The sequence below is a fragment of the Cucurbita pepo genome, chromosome 9 (genome assembly GCF_057944985.1).
Source record: "Cucurbita pepo subsp. pepo isolate OVF chromosome 9, ASM5794498v1, whole genome shotgun sequence".
Lineage (NCBI taxonomy): Eukaryota > Viridiplantae > Streptophyta > Magnoliopsida > Cucurbitales > Cucurbitaceae > Cucurbita > Cucurbita pepo.
Window position 1 is genome coordinate 11,925,067 of NC_141806.1, and position 26,966 is coordinate 11,952,032.

At 34.2% G+C, this 26,966-nt stretch overlaps 4 protein-coding genes and 3 non-coding genes across 8 annotated transcripts; 5 read left to right on the forward strand and 2 right to left on the reverse strand.

Annotated features, from left to right (window-relative positions):
• The first annotated feature begins 313 nt into the window (after nt 1–313).
• LOC147791318 (uncharacterized) lies at nt 314–607 on the forward strand. The gene has a single exon (XM_087127157.1). It carries the CDS (start codon nt 319–321, stop codon nt 574–576), a length of 258 nt encoding a protein of 85 aa, XP_086983283.1. The 5' UTR covers nt 314–318; the 3' UTR covers nt 577–607.
• A 4,689-nt stretch (nt 608–5,296) lies between these two features.
• Nucleotides 5,297–9,491, forward strand: LOC111801832 (3-oxoacyl-[acyl-carrier-protein] synthase I, chloroplastic). Its single transcript, XM_023686012.2, has 7 exons — nt 5,297–6,001; nt 6,824–7,255; nt 7,452–7,625; nt 8,249–8,362; nt 8,492–8,593; nt 8,952–9,018; nt 9,104–9,491. Exons 1-7 carry the CDS (start codon nt 5,546–5,548, stop codon nt 9,169–9,171), a joined length of 1,413 nt encoding a protein of 470 aa, XP_023541780.1. The 5' UTR covers nt 5,297–5,545; the 3' UTR covers nt 9,172–9,491.
• Nucleotides 9,492–10,110: 619 nt separating this feature from the next.
• TRNAR-ACG (transfer RNA arginine (anticodon ACG)) lies at nt 10,111–10,183 on the forward strand. The gene has a single exon. It is a non-coding gene; the product is annotated as a tRNA-Arg (tRNA).
• A 142-nt stretch (nt 10,184–10,325) lies between these two features.
• TRNAR-ACG (transfer RNA arginine (anticodon ACG)) lies at nt 10,326–10,398 on the forward strand. The gene has a single exon. It is a non-coding gene; the product is annotated as a tRNA-Arg (tRNA).
• Nucleotides 10,399–10,480: 82 nt separating this feature from the next.
• On the forward strand, nt 10,481–10,553 carry TRNAR-ACG (transfer RNA arginine (anticodon ACG)). Its single transcript has one exon. It is a non-coding gene; the product is annotated as a tRNA-Arg (tRNA).
• A 1,151-nt stretch (nt 10,554–11,704) lies between these two features.
• Nucleotides 11,705–14,630, reverse strand: LOC111801334 (large ribosomal subunit protein eL20). Its single transcript, XM_023685291.2, has 4 exons — nt 14,477–14,630; nt 14,032–14,147; nt 13,869–13,932; nt 11,705–12,287 (listed from the first exon to the last, which is right to left on the reverse strand). Exons 1-4 carry the CDS (start codon nt 14,489–14,491, stop codon nt 11,946–11,948), a joined length of 537 nt encoding a protein of 178 aa, XP_023541059.2. The 5' UTR covers nt 14,492–14,630; the 3' UTR covers nt 11,705–11,945.
• A 2,366-nt stretch (nt 14,631–16,996) lies between these two features.
• Nucleotides 16,997–22,405, reverse strand: LOC111802128 (potassium channel KAT1-like). Of its 2 annotated transcripts, XM_087127039.1 has the most exons (11): nt 22,159–22,405; nt 20,965–21,180; nt 20,736–20,891; nt 19,726–19,783; nt 19,333–19,650; nt 19,017–19,256; nt 18,222–18,320; nt 18,105–18,137; nt 17,815–18,000; nt 17,393–17,732; nt 16,997–17,305 (listed from the first exon to the last, which is right to left on the reverse strand). In XM_087127039.1, exons 1-11 carry the CDS (start codon nt 22,326–22,328, stop codon nt 17,190–17,192), a joined length of 1,932 nt encoding a protein of 643 aa, XP_086983165.1. In that variant the 5' UTR covers nt 22,329–22,405; the 3' UTR covers nt 16,997–17,189. The 2 variants fall into 2 exon arrangements, with proteins under 2 accessions (XP_086983165.1, XP_086983166.1); XM_087127040.1 differs by lacking the exon at nt 17,815–18,000.
• Between the last annotated feature and the right edge of the window lie 4,561 nt (nt 22,406–26,966).

The following is a 26,966-nucleotide window of genomic DNA, read 5'->3' on the forward strand; positions in this document are numbered from 1 at the left end:
TCAATAACCTTAGTCGCGTAATTCACCGCACGTCTTACCTTCGGTAAAGCAGTAAATTTCTCCTCCACTATGCCACTAAGAACACTCTAGGTTGTGAAATTACCAAAAAGCCCTCCCTTTAACACGATTCCGATGCCACTCACTGATTTATAAACGGAGGCCGTTACAGAATTCGACACACACCAAAAACTTCAGTACTGCGCAGTTACATCCGTCCCTCCCGATTCTCCAGAACCCAATAAATCCCTACGAACACATACATTTCCTGCTACGGCCGCCATTTTCATCTTCAATTTTACTCTCTTCTGAAGATTATCAATGGACGAAAAAGTGGGTGCGAAGAACAGCAAGAGCCATGGAAATCAAGGTACCAGATGGGCGATTTTCAAGCGATCTCTGAGGAGAGAATCGCGCAAAATGAAGCTATTAGGATCGGCTTTCAAGTGGAAGAGATTGACGAATCTGCAGATTTCTTTCATGGATAATATTCTTTTCAAATTTGTTTCTGTGTTGGAGGGTGTAGTTCTTGTTCTTAGACTCTGTTTCTTCTTCCTCTGTTTTGGATGTCACTTTTGAATTTGGATTCCGCTCTGTTTCGTTTCTGAAATTATTTGTTGATATTTCTCGTTGTTTCTTTGTTTCTTTCAATGTTCTGTATGATTTGCATTCATAGGATTCGTTTGGGTTGTTTCGATTTTGATTTATGGGATTTTCGGGAGGAAGAGATTAGTAGTTTGTGTAGCGCTGTAAAACTCTACATCAATGGACATCTGAGTTCAATCGTTGTTAGAACGGGCCGCCAATATTCGTTGTTTGTTCATTTTAGTGAAGAAAACTTAGAAGCAGGGGAATGGATTACAGGAAAATACTCTGAGATTTGGGTTTCCCGGCGTCTTCGCCAGCGGTGTTTTCTTCTCCGATGAGGAAAAACGTTTTAGTATTCTAGATTAATGGGAATAGCAGCTTGTGTAGCCCTGTAAGATTCTAGAACAATGGATATCTGAGTTCAATCGTTGTTAGAAATGAGCGCCTGATTCGTTGTTTGTTCATCTTAGTGAAGAAAACATAGTAGCAGGGGAATGGTTTCCCGGCGTCGTCGCCGGCGGTGTGTTGTTCTCCGATGATTAAAAGCGGTTTAATATTCGAACGAATCAGGTTACAGATCTCTGCTGAGTTGGGTTTCTTGAAAAAGTTGAAACCGATTTCTTTGGTAATTTATGGCAATGAAAGTTGGAATCTGATTCAGTTTCTTTTGATTTCTGTCTGTTCTTGGCATTTTATGATTACTTAGTAAATTTTAATTAATTTTCTAATTTTTATTTTTCTACCATATGTTTAATAAAAAATAATAATTTTAGCGGAGAGGAGGGAATACGAACGATTAATCATGCGATCCAAGTGAATCGACCTTTACAGTAGTAGCCCACACACAAACCTCCCATGTTCGACGTGTGTGTAAACAATGTGTTTCTTTCAAGTGCTCAACGTGGTTTCCTCCAATGGTGCCACTTTTCATCTTGGTCGTGCACGACAGTGGCTCTCCTCCATGGTTACCATGGAATGATCTTGGAGTTACTGAGAATGAGTTGGATCTTGGTGCTAGAGTCTGAATTATGTGTGGCAGTCAACGACGGTGGATATCAGTGGCATAAGATGAAGAGAATGAACATGAAGACGACGGGAACTGTCATTCATGATGGAGCTGAGTCTCGTGTGTATCGAGTTGGAAGATGATCCATCGATACAGGCAACCACATAAGCTAGACACAATGATAAAACCGAAGCGTAGTTAAACACTAACCCTAAATACCAAAAAAGAGCCATCAACTTGTGAGAGGAGTCGAGTTCGCTCGACTTCTACAACTGACTGTTTTACACTGACGTTGTTACATATACTACTGAGCTAGTTTGTATATACTCGAAATTTTAAAAATATAATTAATCTATTAAATATAAGATTAATTTGTTTCCACATTTATGTTTATTTCGATATTTGAATAAACCAACCTAAAGTAGATTAAATAAATAAGTTTTTTTTTTTAAATTATTATTATATTTATTTATTATTATTATTATTATTATTTTTTACATTTTTTAGTTTATTTCCAAAATTAAGAAAAATACTAACAAAATTTACTTTTATTATTATTTTTTTAATTCTTAACGTAAAAAAAATTATTTACAAACGTCTTAATGTTACTTTGAAAAGTTTATGAGTATTTTTAAAATATGGTACTAACGTCAATTCATCTATGCGTCGCATACGGCCAAGCGACGTTTGTTCGAGCTTCTGTTCCCGGTTCAAGAAGAGAGTTTTAGAGAACGGGGATAGAAAGATTTCGAAAGAGAGTTTTGAAAGCAAGATTTGAGAGATTGAAATTGATGTTATATGTGATGTAAGCAAAAAGACAACAACAACGGCTTACAACATATAATTATCGGGTAGGAAAAAGTTGACAACTAGTCATATCCCCTATAGTACATTTTGGGGTATTTTAGCACTTGCAGGTGTAGATACAATTTTGGTGAACGGTCATACACCATTGTACTGACCCAATATGAAATGGTAAAAACCTATCTAGGATGAAAGCATGTAAAAGGGGTTTAGAACGGGTATGCAACCATAGACAACACGTCCTAGACAAGCAAGACTGAGATATTTGTCATGTGGCCATTGACAACACGCCTTCGACATGCATGACTGTGATATCCAGGTTATTTTTTAATTAAAAAAAAAAAAAAGTCCAAAGCTGTTTTTGAAGTTTTTTTTTTTTTTTTTTTTTTAATATATTAATAGAACTCTCGAAAACTAAAGGATATTGTCGAAACACTTACGAAAATAAAAAAGTATTTTTGAAACCCTTTTGAAAGTTCGAGAGTACTTTTGAACCAAAGTATTAACGGTTTCTATCCAAAACTAACGTGTAATTTTTTAGACCTTTTTGAAAGTCTTTAAGATAATGCACGTTTTCTTTCTTTTCCCTCCCGCTAGCTATGCTCAAAATTACGATTTGAATTCTCTCGGTCTCTTTTTTTGTGTAATAAATCCTAACAACATTTGATTCCGACTCAACTACTAATGTACAATCTAATTAAAATAATTAAGTCTCGATGGATCTTTTCGTGATTCAATTATTAATTAAGGTATATAAGTTGTAACAAGAAGAACGGAGGATAATTGAACCACCGAGATATCTGTTCGACATTAAATGTTTTGACATGATTGGACGTTAGATTTTATTTGATTTTATACTTTTAACATGAAGTTTTGGGTCCCATTTCGTACTATTTGAAAGTTTATAGGTATTTTTGAAACGGGTACTAACAATTTCGTCTATATACTAACCGTAACAGTATTTTTAAATAAGATACTCACAATTTTCATCGAATACCCTATCAGTATTTTTTTTATTTTTTGTTGAACTTCTTGTTTATAGAATTTTTTTCTTTACGCAAAATATAAAGTTCGGGATTATTTTTTGTTAACTATTATAACGACTCACTTTTTGAAAGACTCGAGCCACGAACCGTTACTTACTGATATGGAATAATAAAAAATGCATAAAATTTAAAATATTTAAACACGTATATAAAAAATTCAATTTTAAAATAGTAATAAAATTTTTAATTTTACAAAAAACCGAGAGGCAGAGACCATTAAAATACAATTTTACAAATTTAGACTATTTTAAAATACGTGAAATACAAAAATTAAAAGACAAGCACGAAAAAAAAAATCTTAACTCGAAAATAAATTTCGTTCATAGGCTAACCCTAGGTTCGTTTGTTCCACCTAAGCTCAAATTAGGACAATTTAACTCAACTAGTTATTAGTTCTTGGTTCTATTTGGACCTCTAGCCCTCGGAATTTCTCTTAGGCTCTCAAGGTCACTCGTTCTACTGATCTCTTTCATTATCGTCATAGTTCCAGACCTATATCGTAGACCTTCGAGGCACGACCTTAACTATAAATTCTCATAAAGTACATTCTCATAAAGATCATGATCTCGATATTAAGTTTAATCATTATTATTTATCTATTTATTCTCTAATAAACTTAATATCTTTATGAAAAATAAAAATGTGCGTTGATTTATCTTATTTATTTATTGAATTTAACAACTAATTTAAAATTTTAGTTATAGGTACGTACCTTTCGGTTGCGTTGGAAAAATATTTTAAACTAATATGAAATTTCAAACTGTTGAGTTGGTGACACAAGCAACTCGGACAAAGTTCATAACCGAATTCAACTAATCCTTTATTTTCGGATTGGGTTGAGTTATTTTTTTAATTATCTTAAAAAAATTATACATGTTATATTAATAACTACAATAAAAACTCAAATATCAAACATTCACAAGTCACAATATCAGTTACAAACGTCAAATATTCTTAATATTCATAATAAAAAATAGGATATGGCTATAACCCTATTTTTGGTTGGTCAAATTGACTCGACCAAAAGATGTCAATCCGTGGAATACTGGCAATTTCAAGCTTCCCCTCAAGATTTTTAAAACGCGTCTTCTAGAGGAGGTTTCCAATCATAACTAGCAGATATTGTCCTTTTTGGGTCTTTCTTTTCGGGCTTCCCCTCAAGGTTTTTAAAACCCGTTTGCTAGGAGAGATTTTCACACTCTTATAAAGAATTAATCGACGTGAGATCTTACACAATTTTCAGGACCCTTGTGTCCCAACCCTTGATCAAATAAACCCCCAATGACCCACAACTCAAAATGAGCCTTACAACGCGGACATTCCCCATGCTGCAATTCCTCCAGTCCAATCCCAAGTTGGGTTAGGAGAACATCGCCATTGCCTTCACATATCCAAACACGCTCACATGACGCATAAATAATCATAAAAACTTCATAAAGTAGCCTTTGAGCTGCAGATCGTAATACTCCTAGAAAGGCATATTTCAAATATAGAGAAACGAAAGTTCCCAACAATCAACCCAGTTTTCGATCTTCCAAAAATCCAACCCAACCGGAAAAAAAAAAAAAAAAAAAATCTAACCCAACTCAACATCTTTGATTTGAATTGGATAGTCTGTGCTGGTCGGGTCCCTAGGTCATTTGGATACCCGACCAACAAAAAAAAAAAATATATATATATATACAAGACCTCAGAACATAATTTAAACATTGTTCTATGTTTAGTTTGACGTTAGGGTTTTAATGGTTGAGCTAATATATGACATCAAATCATGGTTAATAATTAACTAAAAAAATTAAACATCAAAATAAATGAATAAAGAAATTAATGTAATGTAGGTCGCCTAAATCACATCCTCCAGTTGGGCGTAGATTACGAGAACCCTCTTTGAGTGGCTTCACCATTTAGCCAGACAAATCGCTCCCCCGCCCCTTACCCTCTTCGATTCTTCCCAAGTTCTTATTCCTGCTCTAAAATCCAAACCAATTGCCAGATTTCAATCTCCACCATCCCCATTTTCATCTCATCTTCACCTTGCAATCATCGCCTTCCTTGTTCTATACAAATCCCCTCTCCTTCCTTCCTCAAATCGCCATTTTCCACCATGCAGGCTGTTCAATCTCCCACTCTCAAGCCCTCTCCATTGGACCCATTCCGCCGCCGGAAATGCTCCCCTTTCCTCGTCGCTGCTGCTCCGAAATCCAAGCGTGTTTCCTTCATTTCTGCATCTGCGGCTTCCACTGTCTCTGCGCCTAAGCGGGAGAAGGATCCTAAGAAGCGTGTGGTGATTACTGGAATGGGGCTTGTTTCTGTTTTTGGGAATGATGTTGATGCTTACTATGATAAGCTGCTTGCTGGTGAGAGTGGGATCTCTCTTATTGATCGTTTTGATGCTTCCAAGTTTCCTACTCGTTTTGGTGGTCAGATCCGGGGATTTGCTTCTGAGGGTTACATTGATGGTAAGAATGACCGGCGGCTTGATGATTGCCTTCGGTATTGCATTGTGGCTGGTAAGAAGGCTCTTGAGGATGCTGACCTCGGTGGAGATAAGCGCTCTAAGGTCATTTCCTCCTTTTGATTTTCTTTTGGATGTGAACTGTTTTGGTTAAGTATGTGTTCGTCCTGGTGTTCTTCTGCATGATTACATTTCTTGTTATTTTCTTTTGGATTCCATTGTTTCTGGTTGGTTTGCTGAATTCTTCATGAATCTTAGATCTGGAGGATTCCATTGTTTCTGGTTGGGTTGGTTGAATATTTAATTTTGCTCAAGTCAAGTATGGAGTTGAATTAGCTGTGGAGCTGCGTCCAAATGATTTAGTTTACTCATTTTTTTTGTGAGATAATGCAATCTATCACTACGCCTAAGTGACATGCATGAATTAGGATATCAACGTTAACCTGTAACTGTAAGCAAAGCGACATTTGGCTAAATATATTGACCTCTAAAAGCTCAAGATTCTATTATTTCTCTCACTTCAAAAACCCACACACAAAATAGCAGCTTGCCACAAGAACAACCCTTTATCATGCAAAGTTGAATGAGAAGTTGCTTGATTGTTTCTCTACAACCTTGAGCATTGACGAAGAACACTTGAAATAAACAACTCCAAACAACACTAGAAAAATTATATCTTTGGAGGATATGATCGAGATCCTCCAAAAGGAATTTAGTTGCATAATCAGATAGAGATACATGGAGATTTGAAGAAATTATTGGTTGTTTGACTGTACTTTCCTTGATCTAGGGGAGAATTCCATTTAAGAGAAAATAATTAGTTTGTTCTTCAGGCAGTCACTGCTTTGAAGCTTTTATTAAAGATCCTCAGTTCTATTGTTCATTTTTTCTCTTATCTTATGGAGTTATGGTTTTATTTTGCTACAGATTGACAAGGAGCGTGCTGGAGTGCTTGTTGGAACAGGGATGGGTGGTCTAACCGTCTTTTCCGATGGTGTTCAGGCTTTGATAGAGAAAGGTCACCGGAAGATAACCCCTTTTTTTATTCCTTATGCCATTACAAATATGGGATCTGCCTTACTTGCCATTGATATTGGTTTCATGGGTCCCAATTATTCTATATCCACTGCTTGTGCCACCTCTAATTATTGCTTCTATGCTGCTGCTAATCACATCCGTCGAGGAGAGGCTGATATGATGCTTGCTGGTGGAACTGAAGCAGCTATCATACCTATTGGATTAGGGGGTTTTGTTGCTTGTAGGGCTCTATCTCAAAGAAATGATGACCCTAAAACTGCTTCAAGGCCATGGGACAGAGATCGTGATGGCTTTGTTATGGGAGAAGGTGCTGGCATATTGGTAAGCTTTGACGTATATCTTGATGTGCTCTGTAAATTCTGCAAGGATAAGCTACTTTATCTTGCTTTTACCTGGACTGTTATGTATTCAACAAGGAAGATGAGTATTCATTTTCTTCGTGTTGAATTTCACTCTGTGTTTGACCGCATTCCAAACCTATTTGAAGATAACTCCAGTGGTAGTTTTTACCCGACAGGTTATGGAGAGTTTGGAGCATGCAATGAAACGTGGTGCACCAATTCTTGCTGAATACTTGGGAGGGGCTGTTAACTGCGATGCTTATCACATGACGGATCCTAGAGCGGATGGTCTTGGTGTCTCTTCTTGCATCTTGAGCAGTCTTGAAGATGCAGGTGTATCACCTGAGGAGGTAACTGAATTTGTTCTATCTATTCTGTTTCTGGAATCCCCAATTGCTGACGCTAATGCTGTTTTAATAGTTCCAAAGTTCGTGTCGATAATGTCTAGAGAATGATGTTACACGGTTTGCAAGTGCATTTGCACAATATTGCAAGTTGGTTGGCCTGTTTATAAGGCTTCTGCCACGTTTTGTGTACCTCATGTGCATCTAATTACACTTTGTAAATATGTTATTCAAGTTTACTTTGAAGAAAAATAATTTTCATCTTGTTTCTCATGTCAAATGTCTTGGTAAAGTTGAAATGTGACCGACTCCAACCTAAGATTTTCATTTTACCTGGATGAATATGAGTAGCATTTATTTGTAACAATTGTTGCATGTGACATTAAACAGCGAAGTTATTTATATGTGGGGTGTTCATGGGCCTAATACTGGTTTGGGAACTCCAAGTAATTCCTATACCCTTCCAATTATAGAACACATTGCACATTTCCTTTTGAATCATTTTTGTTATACAGGGATTTGGAAGGCTACCATTTTTGAAATGATAAATTGTCACTGTTTATGAGGAAAAAAAAAACTAAGTTTGCTTCTTTTTTTTTTTTTTTGTTTTTTTCTCAATAAAATTTCAGGTCAACTATATTAATGCACATGCAACATCCACCCTTGCCGGTGACTTAGCTGAGATCAATGCCATCAAGAAAGTGTTTAAGAATACATCAGAGATCAAAATCAATGCAACTAAGGCAACCTCTCTTCTCCTTCCTTTCCTCCCTCCCCACCATATTCACCAGCATTTACATGGCTTCAATGTATTCCTTTCGAGGTGATCCAATGGTTTGCTGATGCTTTTTCTCGTTGTCATTTCTTTTCAGTCTATGATAGGACACTGCCTCGGTGCTGCTGGAGGTTTGGAAGCCATTGCCTCTGTGAAAGCAATCGAAACTGGATGGTTGCATCCTTCCATAAATCAATTTGTACGTTTTCTTTTCCATTTTAACAATCTGGTTTCTGATAATGTCCGGTTAACTTTTGAACGTAGAGCAAGACCCTTTCGACAATCGCATTTAGAACTGTTTGTCAGTCTCTACTTTCTGTTCTTTATTACACGTTCGATTCTCTCTGCAAATCCTAATGGTTCATTGATTTCAGAGAGTCCAATCTATTTCTACCCCATATTGATCATAGGGAAATATCATGCTAATGAAAATTTGAGAATTTTGTTTCACAAATACAGAGCTCTGAAACTACATTAACTTCTCTTATACAGTACAATGCTTGTATAAGTTGGTTTAGATGAATATTTGTCATTACTTTATCCCTATTTGACTGTAGAACCCCGAGCCTTCAGTTGATTTTGACACGGTTGCGAACGTAAAGCAGCAGCACGAAGTGAATGTTGGTAAGTTACTTACATATTTTCCAACTGCTTCAAATCCCAGAACCTCCCAGTTTAGTAACAAAATCCTGCAATTCTCTGTTTTCAGCTATCTCAAATTCATTTGGATTTGGTGGACACAACTCGGTCGTGGCATTCTCGGCATTCAAACCTTGAGCGTGTGCGTTAGCTTCTACTTCGAGGTTTTGTAGGAGAGTCCAGCCTTAGCCTTATCTGAGAATAGTCGCTAATTTATTTACGAACGAGGTTGCTTTGCTTGCTGCGGGCGTCTCTGTCTGTCTTCCAGTGTTTAGAGGTCTATATGCAATTTGTGATCATCATCATCATTCCATTTGTTGCTGTGTTTCTGATCCAATAAATGAGTTACTTGAACTTAAAAGCGAGTTTTTTGGGTTAGATAATATTAGATTTCTGTTCACATTCTCTGAAGAATTTCATCAAAATGTTGTAATGAAGTAGTTTTTTTCGTTCTGCAATTCTCTTGTTCTTGCATTTTCTGAATGTTTTAGAGATAGAGAAATGAAATAAGGGGTCTAGAGATAATCAAGAAGCGCGAAATTTATGAGATCTAGATAAACAGTTTATATCCTATCCACGTCTTAATTTTTTTTTTTTTATATAGTTCCGATCATGTACTAGATAAAAGGTATTTTTGAACTTTTAACATTTAAGGATATTTTTTAGGTTTTTAAAAAAACTTAAAAGCATTAATGAATTTTTTTTTTGAAAGTTTGATATTAATTTTTTTTAAGGGTATTTTTTGAATTTTTATTTTAAAGTTCAATTTTTTTTTTTTAAAATAAAGGGCGAAGTTGGTAATTCATTTTTAAAACTAAAAAAAAATCGAGAATCAGACCATTTTTAAAATTAAAAAATTGATTATTATTTATTTATTATTATTATTTTTTTAAAGTTTAAAAATAGATCAAAGTTTTTAAGAACCATAGTTGGTTATTATTATTATTTTCTTTAATTTTCAGATTCTTTTTGTGTAGATTTGTTGTCACGCTAATCATGAATTAATAAATTTTAAGTAATTGGCCTTGATTTCATTAAATTAAATTATATAAAAAGTATTCATTTTGTAACAACAAGGACTCCGTGGCCCAATGGATAAGGCGCTGGTCTACGAAACCAGAGATTCTGGGTTCGATCCCCAGCGGAGTCGACGATTTCTTATTCTTTATGCAATTCCGCGCTTTTCTTTTTTCCTTTTTCGTCTTTTATTATTTTTCTTTTTGACAAAATTAAATAGTAACTTTAAAATACCACGATAAACTTTAATAATTTTGTAAAAGAATACCAACGAAGACTCCGTGGCCCAATGGATAAGGCGCTGGTCTACGAAACCAGAGATTCTGGGTTCGATCCCCAGCGGAGTCGATTTAATATTTTTATTTTTGACAAAATTATTTCAGTAAGTAAGCAATAAAATTTAACAAATTTCTAGAAAAACACCAACAATGACTCCGTGGCCCAATGGATAAGGCGCTGGTCTACGAAACCAGAGATTCTGGGTTCGATCCCCAGCGGAGTCGATTTCTTCTTTTTTCTGCTTTTCTTTTTTCTTTTTTCCTTTTTCCTATTTTATTATTTTTCTTTTTTACAAAATTAATTTAGAGGATTCAAGTAAAATAAAATTAGTGGGCAATAAACTTTATCCTCTTTCTAAAAAAAGATAATTTAAATAAATATATTTCAACCGGTAGTTGAAAACTGAAATTAGACGTGTGTGCTATGCCGCTCACTTTGTTTTTGTCCGGAGTAGGTGTTAATCAAGTGTGAGATATCACATCAATTACATATTTTCCCTCTCTTTTTACACCCTTGTGGACGGATAAGCATAGGGTCTTATTGGACTCAAGAATTTTACTTCGAATCAAGCTGCTTAGCACATTTCTTGGAGAGTAAATTCATTATATCTTCTTCTTTTCCCTCTTTCGTTATTACTACCTTTTTGACGTCAAAGTCTTCAATCGAAACTAGTAGTCTTGAGGGGAACCCTCTCTTTCAAGAGAAGTCACGGCATGTCAAACCTTGGTAAGGTTCTTTACGTCTCCTTCTAGATGTATTGAATAATGGACTGAGTGTACATAAGTTGGATTGGGTTGGAGAAGATTTTTAGACAAACAAAAAATTTTGGGTTGGTTGGGTTGGTGACCTGATTGATGAATATGGTTCATAACCCAATCCATCCCAACCGAGTAACCCAAGTAGGGTTGTACATGGGTTGAGTTAGATTGAGTCATCAAACAAATCATATTAATAACTAAAATATCAAATATTCACAATTTTATATATTATAAAACTAAAAATTAATATTTTGTTTTCTTCGAGATAAACTAAATAAAGTAATAAAATAATATAGAAGAAATCGAACAAAATAATAAAATAATATAAAACAAATCGAACAAAATATAAAAGAAACTAAATAAAATAGCGTATATATATGGCTAAAGTCGACATTCTTAGTAACAACAAATTACCGCTCTAGTAAACTTATGAATACACAAGAAATCTCAAAATATTTTATAAGATTTTGTTCGGTTTGGGTCCACCCGATGTTGACCTAAAATCCAAACCATACATATTCAAGTTCAAGACAATTTACCCAACTCAAGCTAAAATGCTATCCAATCCAACCCAATCGTTATAATTCGAGTTGTCAATTCAATGTACATCCCTCGTATTACCTATGAATAACGAAACTTTATAAACAAAGAATTGTTCTTCAAATGAAGTCAAAGCATTTCCATAAATCAGCAGGAAAACGAAAAATCAGAAGCAAAATTTGACGTCCTCCAATCAGATTGAGAAAATTCATTGCTAACGAAAAGAAATGAAAGAAAAAATGTACCAAAATTTTGAAGATTTAAACCAAACTCTATTGCATCTGTGCTGCTGCTTGCTCATGGGAGAAAAGGATGAGTTTACATGAATAGATTGGGTTTGGAGGCCTTGTATGTGGTCTTGAGCTTCCTGGTTGGAGGTCTAACCTTCTTGAACACCAACGGAAACTTGATCTTCGAATCATGGAATTGTTTGGTGCTTTCCCTCTTGCATAGCTTAGCAGGAACAGTGGCAGTCTTGATGATTTGGATGCATGGAGATCTAACCCGGTGTCGAGAAGCCATCTCGGTGTACATTTGTTCCACAGCGCTGTTGAGAGTTGTGTCGCGATATTCCTTGTACATGTTGTGATAGCCAGTTCTACTTTGGTAGCGGAGCCAGATACCATAGTTCTTGATTTTGGTGGGATTCTTCTCAAAGATCTGCAAGGAAATCATATTGAAGATTATTTGTAACAGAAAGAACTCGATTGAAGATTATTTGTAACTGAAAGAACTCGAAGAAATTCAAAAATCCAAGTGGAGCAAGTATGATCCTACACTCAGTATCACATCACCACAAATGCACATGAAAGGTGTTACTAGTAGATATTATTTTCTTTGGGCTTTCCTTTCGGGTTCCCACTCAAGGTTTTTAAAACGCGTTTGCTAGGAAGAGGTTTCCACACCCTTATAAAGAATGCTTTGTTCTCCTCCCCAACCGATGTGGGACCTCCCAATCACCCCCTTTGGGGTCCAGCGTCTTCGCTGGCATTCGTTCCCTTTTCTAATTGATGTGGGATCCCCCAATCCAACCTCCTTCAGGGCTTAGCCTTCTCGCTGGCACACCGCCCAGTGTCTAGCTCTATACCATTTGTAACATCTCAAGCCCGCTGCTAGCAGATATTGTCCTCTTTGGGCTTTTCCTTTCGGGCTTCCCCTCAAAGTTTTTAAAACGTATCTGCTAGGAAGGTATCAGCCCAACGAACAAATTGAATCAAATTCTGTGAAGTCTAACTTACATTTCATGTACTTCAAAATTTAACAAGTTCAGAATATCAATAATGTTGAATACATTTCCAGAGCCCAACGAATCAAATCGAGTATAAAACTATAACGAGCATCACACGTAAACATCAAGGTTTTAACTTTCGAACAAATAGCCATCTTTCCGCAATTACCTGATAAATTGTTCTATATGCTTTTGAATTGTAAACACTAATACCCTTTTGTCATTGTCTATAGCAACCTTTGAATCTTTACTCTCCCCTTGAAAATTGACCCCTTCCCTTTTAAAAAGTCTATTGCAAGCTTTGCATCAATCTTCTGTCTAAAAAAGTGGGTGAGGAAGTGGAGGTACCCACTCAATGAAAGTAGCTATCAAATGACTTCGTTAGCTTGAGTTGCATTTAGACACAAATCTATCAAGAACTCACTATATATTTTTTTTTTTTAATAGATATGAAAAACGACACTACTATAAGTTTTCTCTCTCCACCTTTTCCCACACTTTCTTTTCTTAACTTCATCAAGACCTCTGAATCCAAATAATTTCTTATTCTCTAACTAAAGAATCAAATAACTTTTCCACAATGTCACCACCAGCTAAGATGTTCCATTCCCAGTTTCACCCAATCTATATGCTTATAAAGAAGAGAAAAGAGAGTCCTTCATCGACAACGTCAACACCGGGGAAATGGGCAAGCTTCCAAAGTGTTATGTCTCAATTATTATCCGAAAACAAAAAGGGTACTTGGATAAAGCACATTCATTTCGACACATCAAGAACAAACACGAGAATCGTCACCATTCTCTACACATTTAAGACATAAAATACAAATGACAACCACTTATTAGCTAACCGGACAAACACAATATTTGTAATGCATTTCCTTCTTAATCAGTAAAATTATCAGTTCAGCATCAGCCTAAGCTAAGAAACAGCCAGAGGATTACATTTTCACAAAGCTAAGAACTTAATGTAAATAAACTCAAAAGATATCCATTATTCCACGCATGTATTACCTCATTGATAGCAAGCACTTGTCCGTTACTCTTCTTGACCTTCTTCAACTTCCTCAAAAAGTACCTGATTCCAAAAAAATTCGACAACTCGTCACAATTAAACAACTCCATACAATAGCTTTCCGAAAGTGAAATGCATTGGCATTTCTAACGTGAAACTCACCAGAACTTGGACTTAGCCCGAACCTCATTCGTGGCCCATAACTTCATTCGGTAAATCTTAGGGTGTTCATCTGATTCAGATGGAATAGCCCTTCCTACAACCTGGTATTGGTGGAACTGAAAAAAAAAAAAAAAAGAAAAACAAATACTAATTAAACACTCCTCGAATCCACCGCGTTAATTTCGATTCAGAAAAAAAAAACTAATCAAACAAAAATATGATTAAATCGCATTTCAAAATTGTTCTGGAATCACGAAAAAAAAAAAAAAAAAAAACAAATCAATGAAGAAGAAAATCAAATACTCAATGCCTCCGTATCCCTGCACTAATCTAATAAACATACGAAAAATTCATCATAATATATAGAGAATGCCTCTGTTGATGCTTCCTATATCATCCATTATACAAAAATAAGAGATCTAAAAGAACGGAAATCATGTCTTACCCTAAAAGACACCATCTCGGAGGAGAAGAGAAGCTGCTGATGCCTCTGTCACCGATCTCCCTCTTCCCGACTGGTTACGAAGGCGCGGGGCTAGGGCTTTGCTCCCCATTTATACCTGAGCTTTCGGGGGCAAATATCTTAAATCCACACCACTTTTTTTTTCTTAATTTTGTATTTTATTATTATAGTTTTAATTTTTATTGTTAACTTTAAAAGCTCGATCGTTTAGGTTAGCATATTAGGTGCGAGACTCGATATTGAAAAAGTTAGGTTGAACACACGTTTCATTCGAGTTCAATTAAACATATACATCTCGACGATACTTGGAACAACTTCGAGGAACGAAATCAAGCATATTCGAGTTTAGGGAGAACGTCGGCTAAAGTCATTCAAGTAATTGGTCTTACTATCGACATGGTTAGAAGTTTGTGTTATGTATGATGACACGTGCCCAGTGACTCTGTACGTGTCATATGTTTGATATGTGTGAGATGTTTATGAAATGATATGTCTACAATATGATATGGTACATGTTATGATCGGAAATGTTTGATGATATGATACGGTATGTCGAGAGGTATGTTATGTGCATGATATGATATGACACGATGTATGACATGAATGAGACGTAACTCCGAAATATGTTTTAATTATATGATTTAATTAATGTGAAAAATTCCTTATGATGAGTACGGGCCCATACGTTATGAAAAAGGAAAAGAATTGTCATGTTTAACATGATGCCACTACGGTCACCGCCAAAGAATGTTAGCCTGACTAGAAAATGGGCCCAAGAGGTGTGCCGACCGACTGGTGGGTTCATATAAGCTGTGTAGAACAGTATTTTATAATAAATGCTAATTATTTAATATATATATATATTAGTTAAATATTTTAGGTATCCTTACTGTCCATTTTAGTTTTAAAATACTCCCGATTTTTTCAAAAGAAACATTAAAAAATTTGGAGATCATCTCTGAAGTGTTGATAGACAATTTATATATATAATATATATATATATATATATGTGTGTGTGTGTATATATATATGTGTGTGTATAGGGTTCCTCGAACAATGTGATATCTCACACCGGGTAAATCCTTAACCCTTTCCCCTCTTACTAAGACTACAGAATGTTCTTGTAAATTATGGTCAATACCAAAGGGGGTGAAAATCTCTCCCTAGCAGCCACGTTTTAGAACCGTGATGCTGACGGCAATACGTAACGGGCCAAAGCGGACATTATCTACTAGCAGTGGGTTTAGGCAAAACATTTCTTTTAAGGGTGTGAAAATCTCTCCCTAGCAGCCACGTTTTAGAACAGTGAGGCTGACGGCAATACGTAACGAGCCAAAGCGGACAATATCTACTAGCAGTGGGTTTAGGCGAAACATTTCTTTTAAGGGTGTGAAAATCTCTCCCTAGCAGCCATGTTTTAGAACCGTGAGGCTGACGGCAATACGTAACGGGCCAAAACGGACAATATCTACTAGCAGTGGATTTAGGCTTTTACAAATGGTATCAAAGTCAGACATCGGGCGGTGTGCCCCGAAAACATTGAGCCCTCAAGGAGGGTGGATTGTGAGATCTGGAATCAGTTGGAGAGGGGAACCGAACATTCCTTATAAGAGTGTAGAAACTTCTCCCTAACAGACGCATTTTAAAACCGTAATGCTAATAGTCATACATAATGGGCCAAAGTAGACAATATATGCTAACAGTGATTTTGGGATGTTACACACTTAAACCTAAACATGGGTTCCTCCACATCCGAAACAGAATAGAACAAAAATGTGGCTAAGAGATTGACTCAAAGTAGTTCGATTTATGCTAAATTCGTAATGTGATACTCGAGTAAATAAGTACATCAATGAACCTTGAACGTATCTGAGAGTGATCGTGTTAGTCTATTGAAAGGGTTCATGTTAGTCTATTGTGAGATCCCATATCGGTTGGAGATGAGAACGAAACATTCCTTATATGGGTGTGGAAACGTCTCCTAGCATACGTGTTTTAAAATTGTGAGGTTGACAGCGATACGTAATGGGTCAAAATGGACAATATCTGTTAGCGCTGGGATTGAGCTGTTACAAAATGGTATCAGAGCTAGCCCCTCCCCCCAAGGGGTGGATTGTGAGATCTCACCTTGGTTAAAGAGGAGAACGAAATATTCCATATAAGGGTGTGGAAACCGCTTCCTAGCAGAGACGTTTTAAAATCGTGAGGCTGACGACGATACGTAGCGAGTCAAAGTGGACAATATCTGCTAACGTTGGGCTTGGGCAGTTACAATGGAGATAGTCTTTATTTTTAGAAGCGAGAAATAAATAACGTGACCACCATAACGTAGGGGACTATCAGGGCAATCGGGATTCTGAATTCTAGACATGAATCGTTACACGTAATTACTTGACTAATTTTTGACACTCCAAATACCAATGAAAGAGATCGAACTGTTGTTAATACTAATCAAAGAAGAAAAGCTAAAGTCAAAACATGCATAGCAATGATAGGCGCTTATCTATCGTGGAATATTTTTATTCTTACGAACTTCAATGATTTGATATCGACGTTTCTCCCTCAAGAAAGATTTTGGTGGATAATCTTAACAAGTTGCCTCAAAATTTACAAGACTTTGCATTAGCCGACACTAAAAAAAATATTGATTTTTTTTTTTTTTTTTTTTTGTCAACGCTACTCGAGACCACATTTTTCAATCATTATAAAGAAGAAACAAATGGTCACCGTCCCGAATCACACTTATATCATCAATTTCTGCATTATCCGCACTCATAACTTTTGTGGCCATTTTCCCTCCAAACTTTTCCCCTGCACCGAACAAGCAGTAGTAGTTCCAATCAATCAATATCTGTTTTAGCTACGTAATTTCAACGTGATATTAGAATCATAACATACCTGCAATTGTGCATAGCTCTTCTACTGAACCCGGGAGAAGCATTAACTTCCCATATGGACTCTCAACCTTACTTCCATCTCGAGACTGCACATGTACAGTAACCCTTTTCTTGATTTCTCTCGAATCATTCAAATAAGAGCTAATCGCCAAAGTTTCCAAGGAGTCGAGCTCATCAAACTCAATTCGATGTTCGTCTAAACTTCCCACGTTCCCGTTTCTTCGCTTTCTGATTTCCCCAAGTCGTTCAATAACGTCATCATCATCTTCACAACGGTTTTCATTTCTCTTTAGCTCACCGTCGTTCCAAATACCGCCCGTTCGTTCATATTCCTTCCTTTTCTACCAATAATCAAAAAAAAAAAATTAGAAAATTAAAAAGAAAAATAAAAAATTATACATAAAAAAAAAAAAAAAATTATACCATGAAAAAATTATTCATTATAATATTCCCATCTTCTAAATTTGATTGGATAATATACAACAAAGAATCTCTCTTGAGCCTTAATATTTGAGAAAGCTTTGAGGTTTGAACTTTGAAAGGTTGAGGCTTTTCACATAACACTCCAAATTCTCCAAACATTTCTCCACCTATTGCTCTTCCAATAACCTATAGAATCATATGATAAAAAATAAAAAAAAAACTTTAATATATGCATTAAATAAACATGAACAAGACCATAGGTTATAAATAATATAAATTTTATTACATACTTTATCATGGCCTTCAATGTTCGATATTAGATCCTGCATTTATGTCTCGTAACGTTAGCAAAATGGCAAATATCGTAATTTTCAAACGAGAATTAAAGGGTTTTTTTTATTGCTTACCACGCTGCCCGAGACCAATATATAGAGATCGGTTTGAGCTTCGTTTTGGAGTATGATATCTTCCTTAGGTGGGAAATACTCGGCCTCCACATCTGATACCTTAATATGCAAGAATTGATACTTACTGTCTGTAATATACGTGTATTGGTTTTCATACATTCATCATCATTAACATTAATCGGGATTGTGTCCTAGGAAAATCGTCATCATAATGCAACATGACATTTAAAACATGTATTTCATCTTACATCGTCATGTTATCATGCTTCGTCATCATCATACAATGTCATCAAATAATATATCATAGTCAGCGTATAACATCATAAGACATGAGGGGTCTAGACCCAAGAGGAGTTATATTAAGGAAACCCCATCATCTTACATCGTCATATTATCATGCATTGTCATCATCATACAACGTCATCAAACGTCATCAAATAACACATCATGATCATCGTAAAACATCATAAGACATCATCATATAATTCATCAACGCCATCATACGTTATCATCAAAGCATCATAAGTATAAAACATAAATGACACGTGCAAGGGCCTAGACCCAAGAGGAGTTATATTAAAGAAACTCTATCATCTTACATCGTCATGTTATCATGCATCATCATCATCATACAACGTCATCAAATAACACATCATAATCATCGTAAAACATCCTAAGACATCATCATATAACTCATTCACGTCATCATACGTCACACATCATCATCAAAACATCATAACTATAAAGCATAAATGACACGTGCAGAAACGACATGAAGGGTTTGAGAATGATTACCAATTGGAAAAGAAAGTCATCAGAAACGCCTTCAAAAAGGTAAGCTTTGTGAAGAATTGGGTAGAAGAGATAATGAGCAATGGAAGCTCTAATCGCTTTCGGAAGCTCATTCAACGTATCTTGTTGCTTCAATCCCTCCGTCTTGAACTTGAGACATATATGCGATAACATCTGGTCTCGTATCCCATCCGGTAATTGGTTTCTCGACGCAAACTCCGTCGCAGCTCGTACCGAATCCCTCTACAAAGAAATCAGTGTTACAGGTCATTTCTCATTTCTCGTTTCTCATTCTTCATTTAAACAACACGATACATACGAAATTTTGGGTCCGACTAGTCCGATGAACGACGAGATTCGTCATGTTACCGATGAGATAAGAAGTCAAGCCCAAATTGAAGAGCATGTAAAAGATATCAAACAACATTTCTTGAGGGTTTTCAGCATGGAGATCGCCATAGCCAGTGGTTGTTAAGGTGGTAATGGACCAATAAATTGAAGTAACGTAGAGATTCCAAAGGCTATCTTCCTTGAAATTAGGGTTAGCTGCACCAATCCATGTTCGTTTTGGGACAGGATATTTGTCGGCTATAACAAAATTAAAGCACCCAGCACAGTGTACTGCAAATAATGTAACCTGTAATATGCATTAAACCAATGATTAGCATAAACTTTGGGTTAATTATGGAGAAAAACTATGATTAGTACTTACAGAAATGAGCTTTGTGCAACGGACCCAGAAATAATTGAACCTAATGTCCTTTTCTAGCCTGGAAAATAACCCAACAAACGGGTTAGCTCGAGCTTGGTCGGAGCTAGGTTAGAGTCTTACGTTGGCTACGTAAGGAGGAGAAGATTATAGGTATATAAGTAAAGATAGTATCTCTATAGATTCGATGTTCTTAACCTGTGAGAGCTTATCATTCTTTGTGAGATGTCACGTCGTTCGAGAGGGGAACGAAACATTGTTTATAAAGGTGTGGAAATCTCTCCCTAGTAGACGCGTTTTAAAAACCTCCCACGAAAGAGAAAATCTAAAGAGGACAATATCTGCTAACGGTGGACTTAAACAGTTACATTCTTAACTAGTTGTATCAAATCCATGCTCTTATTTGTCTATATTGTAGTATTGAACAAAGAAGTTGTGAGGTTTGTTCAACTCGAAGGTCTAGACTAGAGATATCCATTTGATTGTTGGGACAGGGAGTGGGTGGAGACGGGGACTACATTCCCCGATCCTATCCCGATCCACTTCTACATAAATATATATTTATTAGAATATTTTACATTTGTTAATAAAAATAATTCATTAAACTTTTTTTGAAAGGGATATTTAAAAAATGGGAAAAACTCGTCTTCACCCGTTAACATGCCCCGATCCTTTAAAATAATAAATGAAAATTTTTGCACGATGGGAATGACAAAGACTTCCCGTCCCTACTTCGCCCATTAACATCTCTAATACTCACTCCTATCAGATATTATCCTATTTGAGCTTTCATTTTCCAGTTTCCCCTAAAAGTTTTTAAAACTCGTCAGCCAGTAAAAGGTTTCCACGTCCTTATAAAGAATGTTTCATTCTCCTCTCCATCCGAGGTAGGATCTCACAGTCTTAGTAACGATTTGTGATAGAGTTATATTAAACCGACAACAAAGTCAAGAACTTATGTTTAAAATAGACAATATCGTATCATTGTAGAAGTTTAGAAAGAAAAGAGAAACCTCGCAAAGAAAGAGCTGACCCGACGGAGCCGCCATAGCCGGAGCATGTTCAAAAGCTTGAACCCAGCCTCCCCAGTTCGGTTCGTGAGCAAGAAACTGATCCACTGTAATGGTGCAGTCGAACAAACATCCAAAACAAACCAAGTAGACAAATACCTAAAAAAAAATAATAATAATAATAAAATAAAATAAAAAATAATAATAATAATGCTGTTTTTGTGGATCGAACCTGAGTGCTATTTTTTTGTGGGCGTGGACGAGAACATAGGATTGACCATCGAGATATGCGACAAAGAATGTTAAAACGATGTCGGCGGCGAAAAACACGTTGACAACGTTGTCAAAGATGAAAAGAGCATTTTGTTTGTAGGGAAGAAAGGCAAATTCAAATGGACATATCCAAGCTGAGTAGATCACTAGAATCACTACCCATATCTCCCATGCTCTGAAACACATAACAAATGCAAAATATTAGTAACTAAGATTATAATAATATACCGTAATTACCCTTTAATCGAGACTCGGCTCCTTCTATAGAGTCCCTGTTCGATACTAAGTTAAAGGTATGACCCTGATACCATCGACTCGTTCTATAGAGTCCTTGTTTGATACTAAGTTAAACGAAACAACGAATCTCCCTAATGTTATGATATTATCTACTTTGAGTATAAGCTCTCGTGATTTTGCTTTTGGTTTTCTAGAAGCTCTTGTGCTACAACACCTCAAGCTCGCCTCAGGTAGCAGATATTGTCAGAGATTTTAAAACGCGTCTGCTAGGAAGAGATTTTCATGTTCTTGTAAAGAATGTTTTGTTTTCCTCTTTAACTAACGTGGGTTTTAAAACACATCGGCTAGTGAGAGGTTTCTACACACTTATAAATAATGTTTTGTTTTCCTCCGCAACCGATATGGTTTTAAAACATGTCTGCTAGTGAGAGATTTCCACACCCTTATAAAGAATGTTTCGTTCTCATCCCGAACCGATGTGGGATCTCACATCTAATAGAGTCCCTATTCGACACTAAGTTAAAGGCATACCCTAATACCATGTTAGAAACAACAAACCTCCACAATTGTACGATATTATCCACTTTGAGCATAAGCTCTCGTGATTTTGCTTTTTGAGCTTTTGGTTTCTCAAAAACTCTCATACCAATAGAGATAGTGTTCCTGTGAGATCCAACAAAACATTCTTTATAAGGGTGTGAAATCTCTCCCGACGCATTTTAAAAACTTTGAAAAGAAACCCAGAAGAAAAAACGTAAAGAGGACAATATCTATTAGCTGTGAGTTTAAACTATAACGGTTCTCTATTAACGCATGATCACATGATCTTCCTCTTAATTAGCTAACGTGGGCGTCTAAATTCTCGACAAAACGAGTGATTTAGTTAAGAAAGGAAGCTAAAATCAATATAATTTACCGATAACAAGGGTTGAAAGGGGAAATGATGCGTTTAGGAAGGCTGGTAGAGTGGCTGATGGAGGCGCCAAGGGAAGGCAAGAGGTCAAAACTGCTTTGAAGGCCGCCATTGATTTGGACCTCGTCGGCGCAAAACCGCTTCAAGAACCGCTTCCGACAAGAACATCCCATTTTTTTGGTCGGAAAAGCCACCGGAGAAATGGAAGCTGTTCACAGGAGGAAGAAGAAGAAGAAGAAGCAGTTAAATATCCGAGCTGGAAATAAAGAATTTTGAGGAAGTGGCAGACAAATTATAAAAACTCTTTTTTTATTTAATTAATTAATTAATTAATTATTAGATGCACTATCAAATTATTTAAAAGAAAAAAGAAAAGATATTGGACGGTTGAGATTGATTTTGTGAGGCATTGGTGGACACGTGTAAAAATTGTGGGTAGGATACAAGATATCAGCTCATGATTCTTTTTTTCCCTAACTTTCTGTACCTTTTTTTTTATGCCAGAGTATCATTTTAGTTGGCTATCATTAATCCTTTTTTTTTTAATTATATAAATTTAAATTACAAATATATATATATATATATATATATGGGCTTTTTAGATTCCCCTTTTTTTTTTTTTTTTTTTTTTGGAAAAAAAGAAAAAAAAATTCTCATTGACCATTAATAATGATTTTGAGAACTATTACTTTTTTTCCTTTTTTATATATAAAAAATTGGGTAAAAACACGGCACTTCGATTAGTACACGTTTCCATCTCTCGCTTATCGAATAACTATTCAAAAATCTGTATATATAAGGATTTTCTGTAGGGCTCGGTTCTTTGTTATTGGCATAACAACGGGTATACCATAGGTTGACTCTCGTAGTTCTCCCTTTAATACTAATAATAAATAGAAACTAAATTCTTTCACGATGTTTTGAACTTACCTTACGTGTATCAGTTAATAACTCAAGTTACCTATTTTATCCATTAAAGTTTTAAATTTTATTGAGTGAATCAATTTAAACTTATATGTAACGTTTTGAACTTAGCTTTCACTTTAAAAATTTCAAAAATACTTCAAAAACTTTAAAAAATATATATATATTAATACCCTTAAACTTTTAACCATTTTTTTTGAAAGAGTTCGGAGTTTATGAGATGTAGCTAAACGATTTTACGTCTATATACTATCAGTAAAAAAAAAAAAAAAAAATTATTATTTTAATAAAAAGTCAGGGGTATTATTGTCATTCTAAAAATTTCAAATGTATTTTTCGTGAGATCTCATATCGGTTGGAGAGAGGAACAAAACATCTCTCTAGTAGACGCGATTTAGGGACTGACAACAATACATAACCGGTAAAAACGGACAAATTTATGGGTACAGTAGAGATATTTTTTTAAAATTGAAAGGTATAATCGAAATTTTTGAAAGTTTAAGGGTTTATTTGAGGGCGACAAATGCATAGGGTAGGCCGTAGGGTTGACCGATTAGACTTTCTTTTTCCAAAATTCTGTTCACATCCTCTCAATTAATTTTTATTCTAACCATCTCGTGTCATCATTTTCATTATTTTCCACCATTTTCTTTTAAAAAAAATAAATATTAAAACTTTTATTATATACTATTTATAAAAACACGTAATTGTAAATTAAATAATAATAAATAAAAAAAAACTATCTTTTAATAAAAATATATATTTTCGATAAATAAATTAGTTATTCGAATTTTTACTCTCAATAAACTAATTTATAAATTAAAAATCACTCATTAAATTATTCGTATTTTTAACAGTCGGTCATAGGTTACTTGATTTTTTAATTTAATAATCTTTTAATTAGTTATTTATTTAATTATTATGATTTTTATTTTTTTATATAGTTTGATAAGTTTTTAATTAGTTGTTTATTTAATTATTACACTTTTTCTTTTTATTTTGTTTATATAAGTTTAAAATTTAACTAAACCTAGATTATATATCTAATTAAATTACCGGGTTTTTTTAATTAATTTAATCTTATAATTAATATGTATTTATTTAAAAAAAAATAGTAAAATATATATAAAAAAAACAATTAATTATTGAAAAAAAAATCCATCTAAAAAAGATATTTTTAACGCACAATTAATAAAATAAAAATATTTTTTAATTTTTGCATCTAAATAAATAAATATATATATATATATATATATATATATATATATATATATATATAGACGAAACCCTAAAGTTGGGGGTTTGGGTTAGGGGGAAAGGGAAGGAAGGGACCAAAATATTCTCTCCACCCAAAAATGCAAAATACTTTTTTATAATTTTTTTTTTTTAAATCATATTTTTTTTTATTTATAATTATGGCCCATCATTTTTATTTATTTGTGGTTCACACTCCCTAACCTTTTATTTATTTATTTATTTTATTTATTTTATTTATTTTATTTATTTATTTATTTTATTTTATTTATTTATTTATTTTTTCTCCATATTTCATGATTTGACTACTAGCAAATATGGAGATAAACCTTGATTCCCTTGCCCAAGGCCTAAGGGCATAGAATCATATCATTAATTCTCTTTTCCTTTTTCTCCACGAGTAACGGGTGGCAGAATTCGTTGTCAAATTTACGAGCTTTTCACGAAAAAGATAAAATAAAATAATTTATAAACATCTGAGATTCCAGGAGAACAAAACGTTTTTTACAAGGGTGTAGATAGAAACATTTCCTTAATAGATGTTGTTTAAAAAATCGATACGTAACTGGCCAAAGAAGACAATATCTACCCGTGGTGGGCTTGGACTGTTACAAATGGTATCAAAGGCAGACATTAGCCCCAAGGGAGTGGATTCTGAGATATCATATTAGTTAGAGAGGGGAGCAAAGTAGGGTGTGGAACTCTCTCCCAGTAGACGTATTTTAAAACCTTGAGAGGAAGTGCAAAAACGAAAGTCCAAAGAGGACAATATATGCTACGGTGGACTTGAACTGTTACCGAATATGGCACTTTTTCCATATATCCGCTTATTATTGACACAATATATCATTCATATATACTTCATAAAATACACCATTCAGAGCCTCCAATAACATTCACCGACGCAAAAATAGAAGTTTTGAGTGGCACCTTTTTTGTTGAAGGTTATTCCAGTTTTCCCGAGAGTACGATATGGGTTATTCCAGTGCTATGGCGCTTGATACATCAACATTAACTCGAAGTATTTTCTCTTCCCCTTCCTACCCTAAAAGACAAGGGGTACCTATGTCCTTAAACTAATAACCATCGTTTGACTGATATAATACTATATGTAACTGTTAGACCTAATATCAAACACATCACTAACATACCGTTATTATCTTAATCCTCAGTTTTTAGTTAAACCGTTTTAAATAAGAATTCTTTTTAGATTACGGGTGTTTTTGAACGATTAAATAATACTAATATTTATATAGTTTTTAAAAAAATTAATAATGTCATATTTATTTTAATTAATTTGTGGATGAGGTTGGAGCCTAATCTGTTTAAGCATATGCTTATTATATTTATTTATGATGGAGACTTGATATCTAAGCCAATATGAAATTTAACATCAATTCCTTTAAATAAAAATAAATATATTTTTTTTTTAAATGGAAAATAAAAAATGTTATCATATTCTATTTGAATTTTGTTATTATTATTTTTTTTCAAAAATAAAAATAAAAATAAACCTATAATTTTATTTGTGGTTGAGATATATGATGTAGAATAGAAGCCAATATTAAACTGAAATTTGATTCCTTTAGGCTAAGGTGAAGAATAAAAATAAATATTTATTATTTTTAATCCATAATTATAAATATAGTGATTATAGTTTTATTTTATTTATTTATTTATTTTTTTATTTTTTTTTTTTTTTTTTTTTTGTGGAATATATATTCTTTGACCAATTGGATAAGTATTTGATTTTTTAAAATTAATTTTATAAATACTTTTTTTTTTCATTTAATATCTTCTTTTTAAAAATATTTTTAAGAAAATTAAAAGAAAAATGACCATTAATTCTTGATTTTAAAATTTATTTCTGAAAAAAGATAAAGAATTCAGTAGAAAATAAAAATAAAATTGTTATTTTCACTTTAGCTAAAAAAAAATATTTAGTACCGAGAAAAATTAATATGTTTTATTGAATAAAAAATAATTAAATATAATTATTTCTTAAATTTTTAATGCAAGTTATTTTATAATTATGATTAGATAAAATCTTGATAAATATAGTTTTGAAAATATAAAACAAAAAATAAATTATAGTTTTCAAAATTTTGTTTTTATTTTTATTTTTATAATTTGGTCAAAGAATTCAAATATTTAATTATTTTTTTACATTAGAAAGAAAATTAAACCAACGTAAAAATTAAATATTTCATAATTATAACAATCCATGTCTAGAATCTGGATTCAATTTTTTAATTAATAAAAAAATTAAAATGGTAATAAGAAATGAAATGAAATCTATTAGGTTTAATTAAAACGTGCTTTACCTCTAGCCTATAATTATAATTTTATCGATTTCTAAAATGTTAAACGATACGTACATGTGGAGTTTCGAAACCCTAGCCTCTTCATTGAGGTTATAAGGTTCGATTTTAAACGACGTTTTTGAGTATTGCTTAAAAAAAAAAAAAAATTCTCTAAGTTTAAAGCCGTAAAGTCTTATGCACATTTGACGACCACTATATACCCTTACATACTCAAACATGATCACGTCACGTTACCTACTTATCTTGGAGAATCGCTAATAAGAGCAAAAACTATCTGCATAAACAAACACGAGTCTTTTCAACATGCTC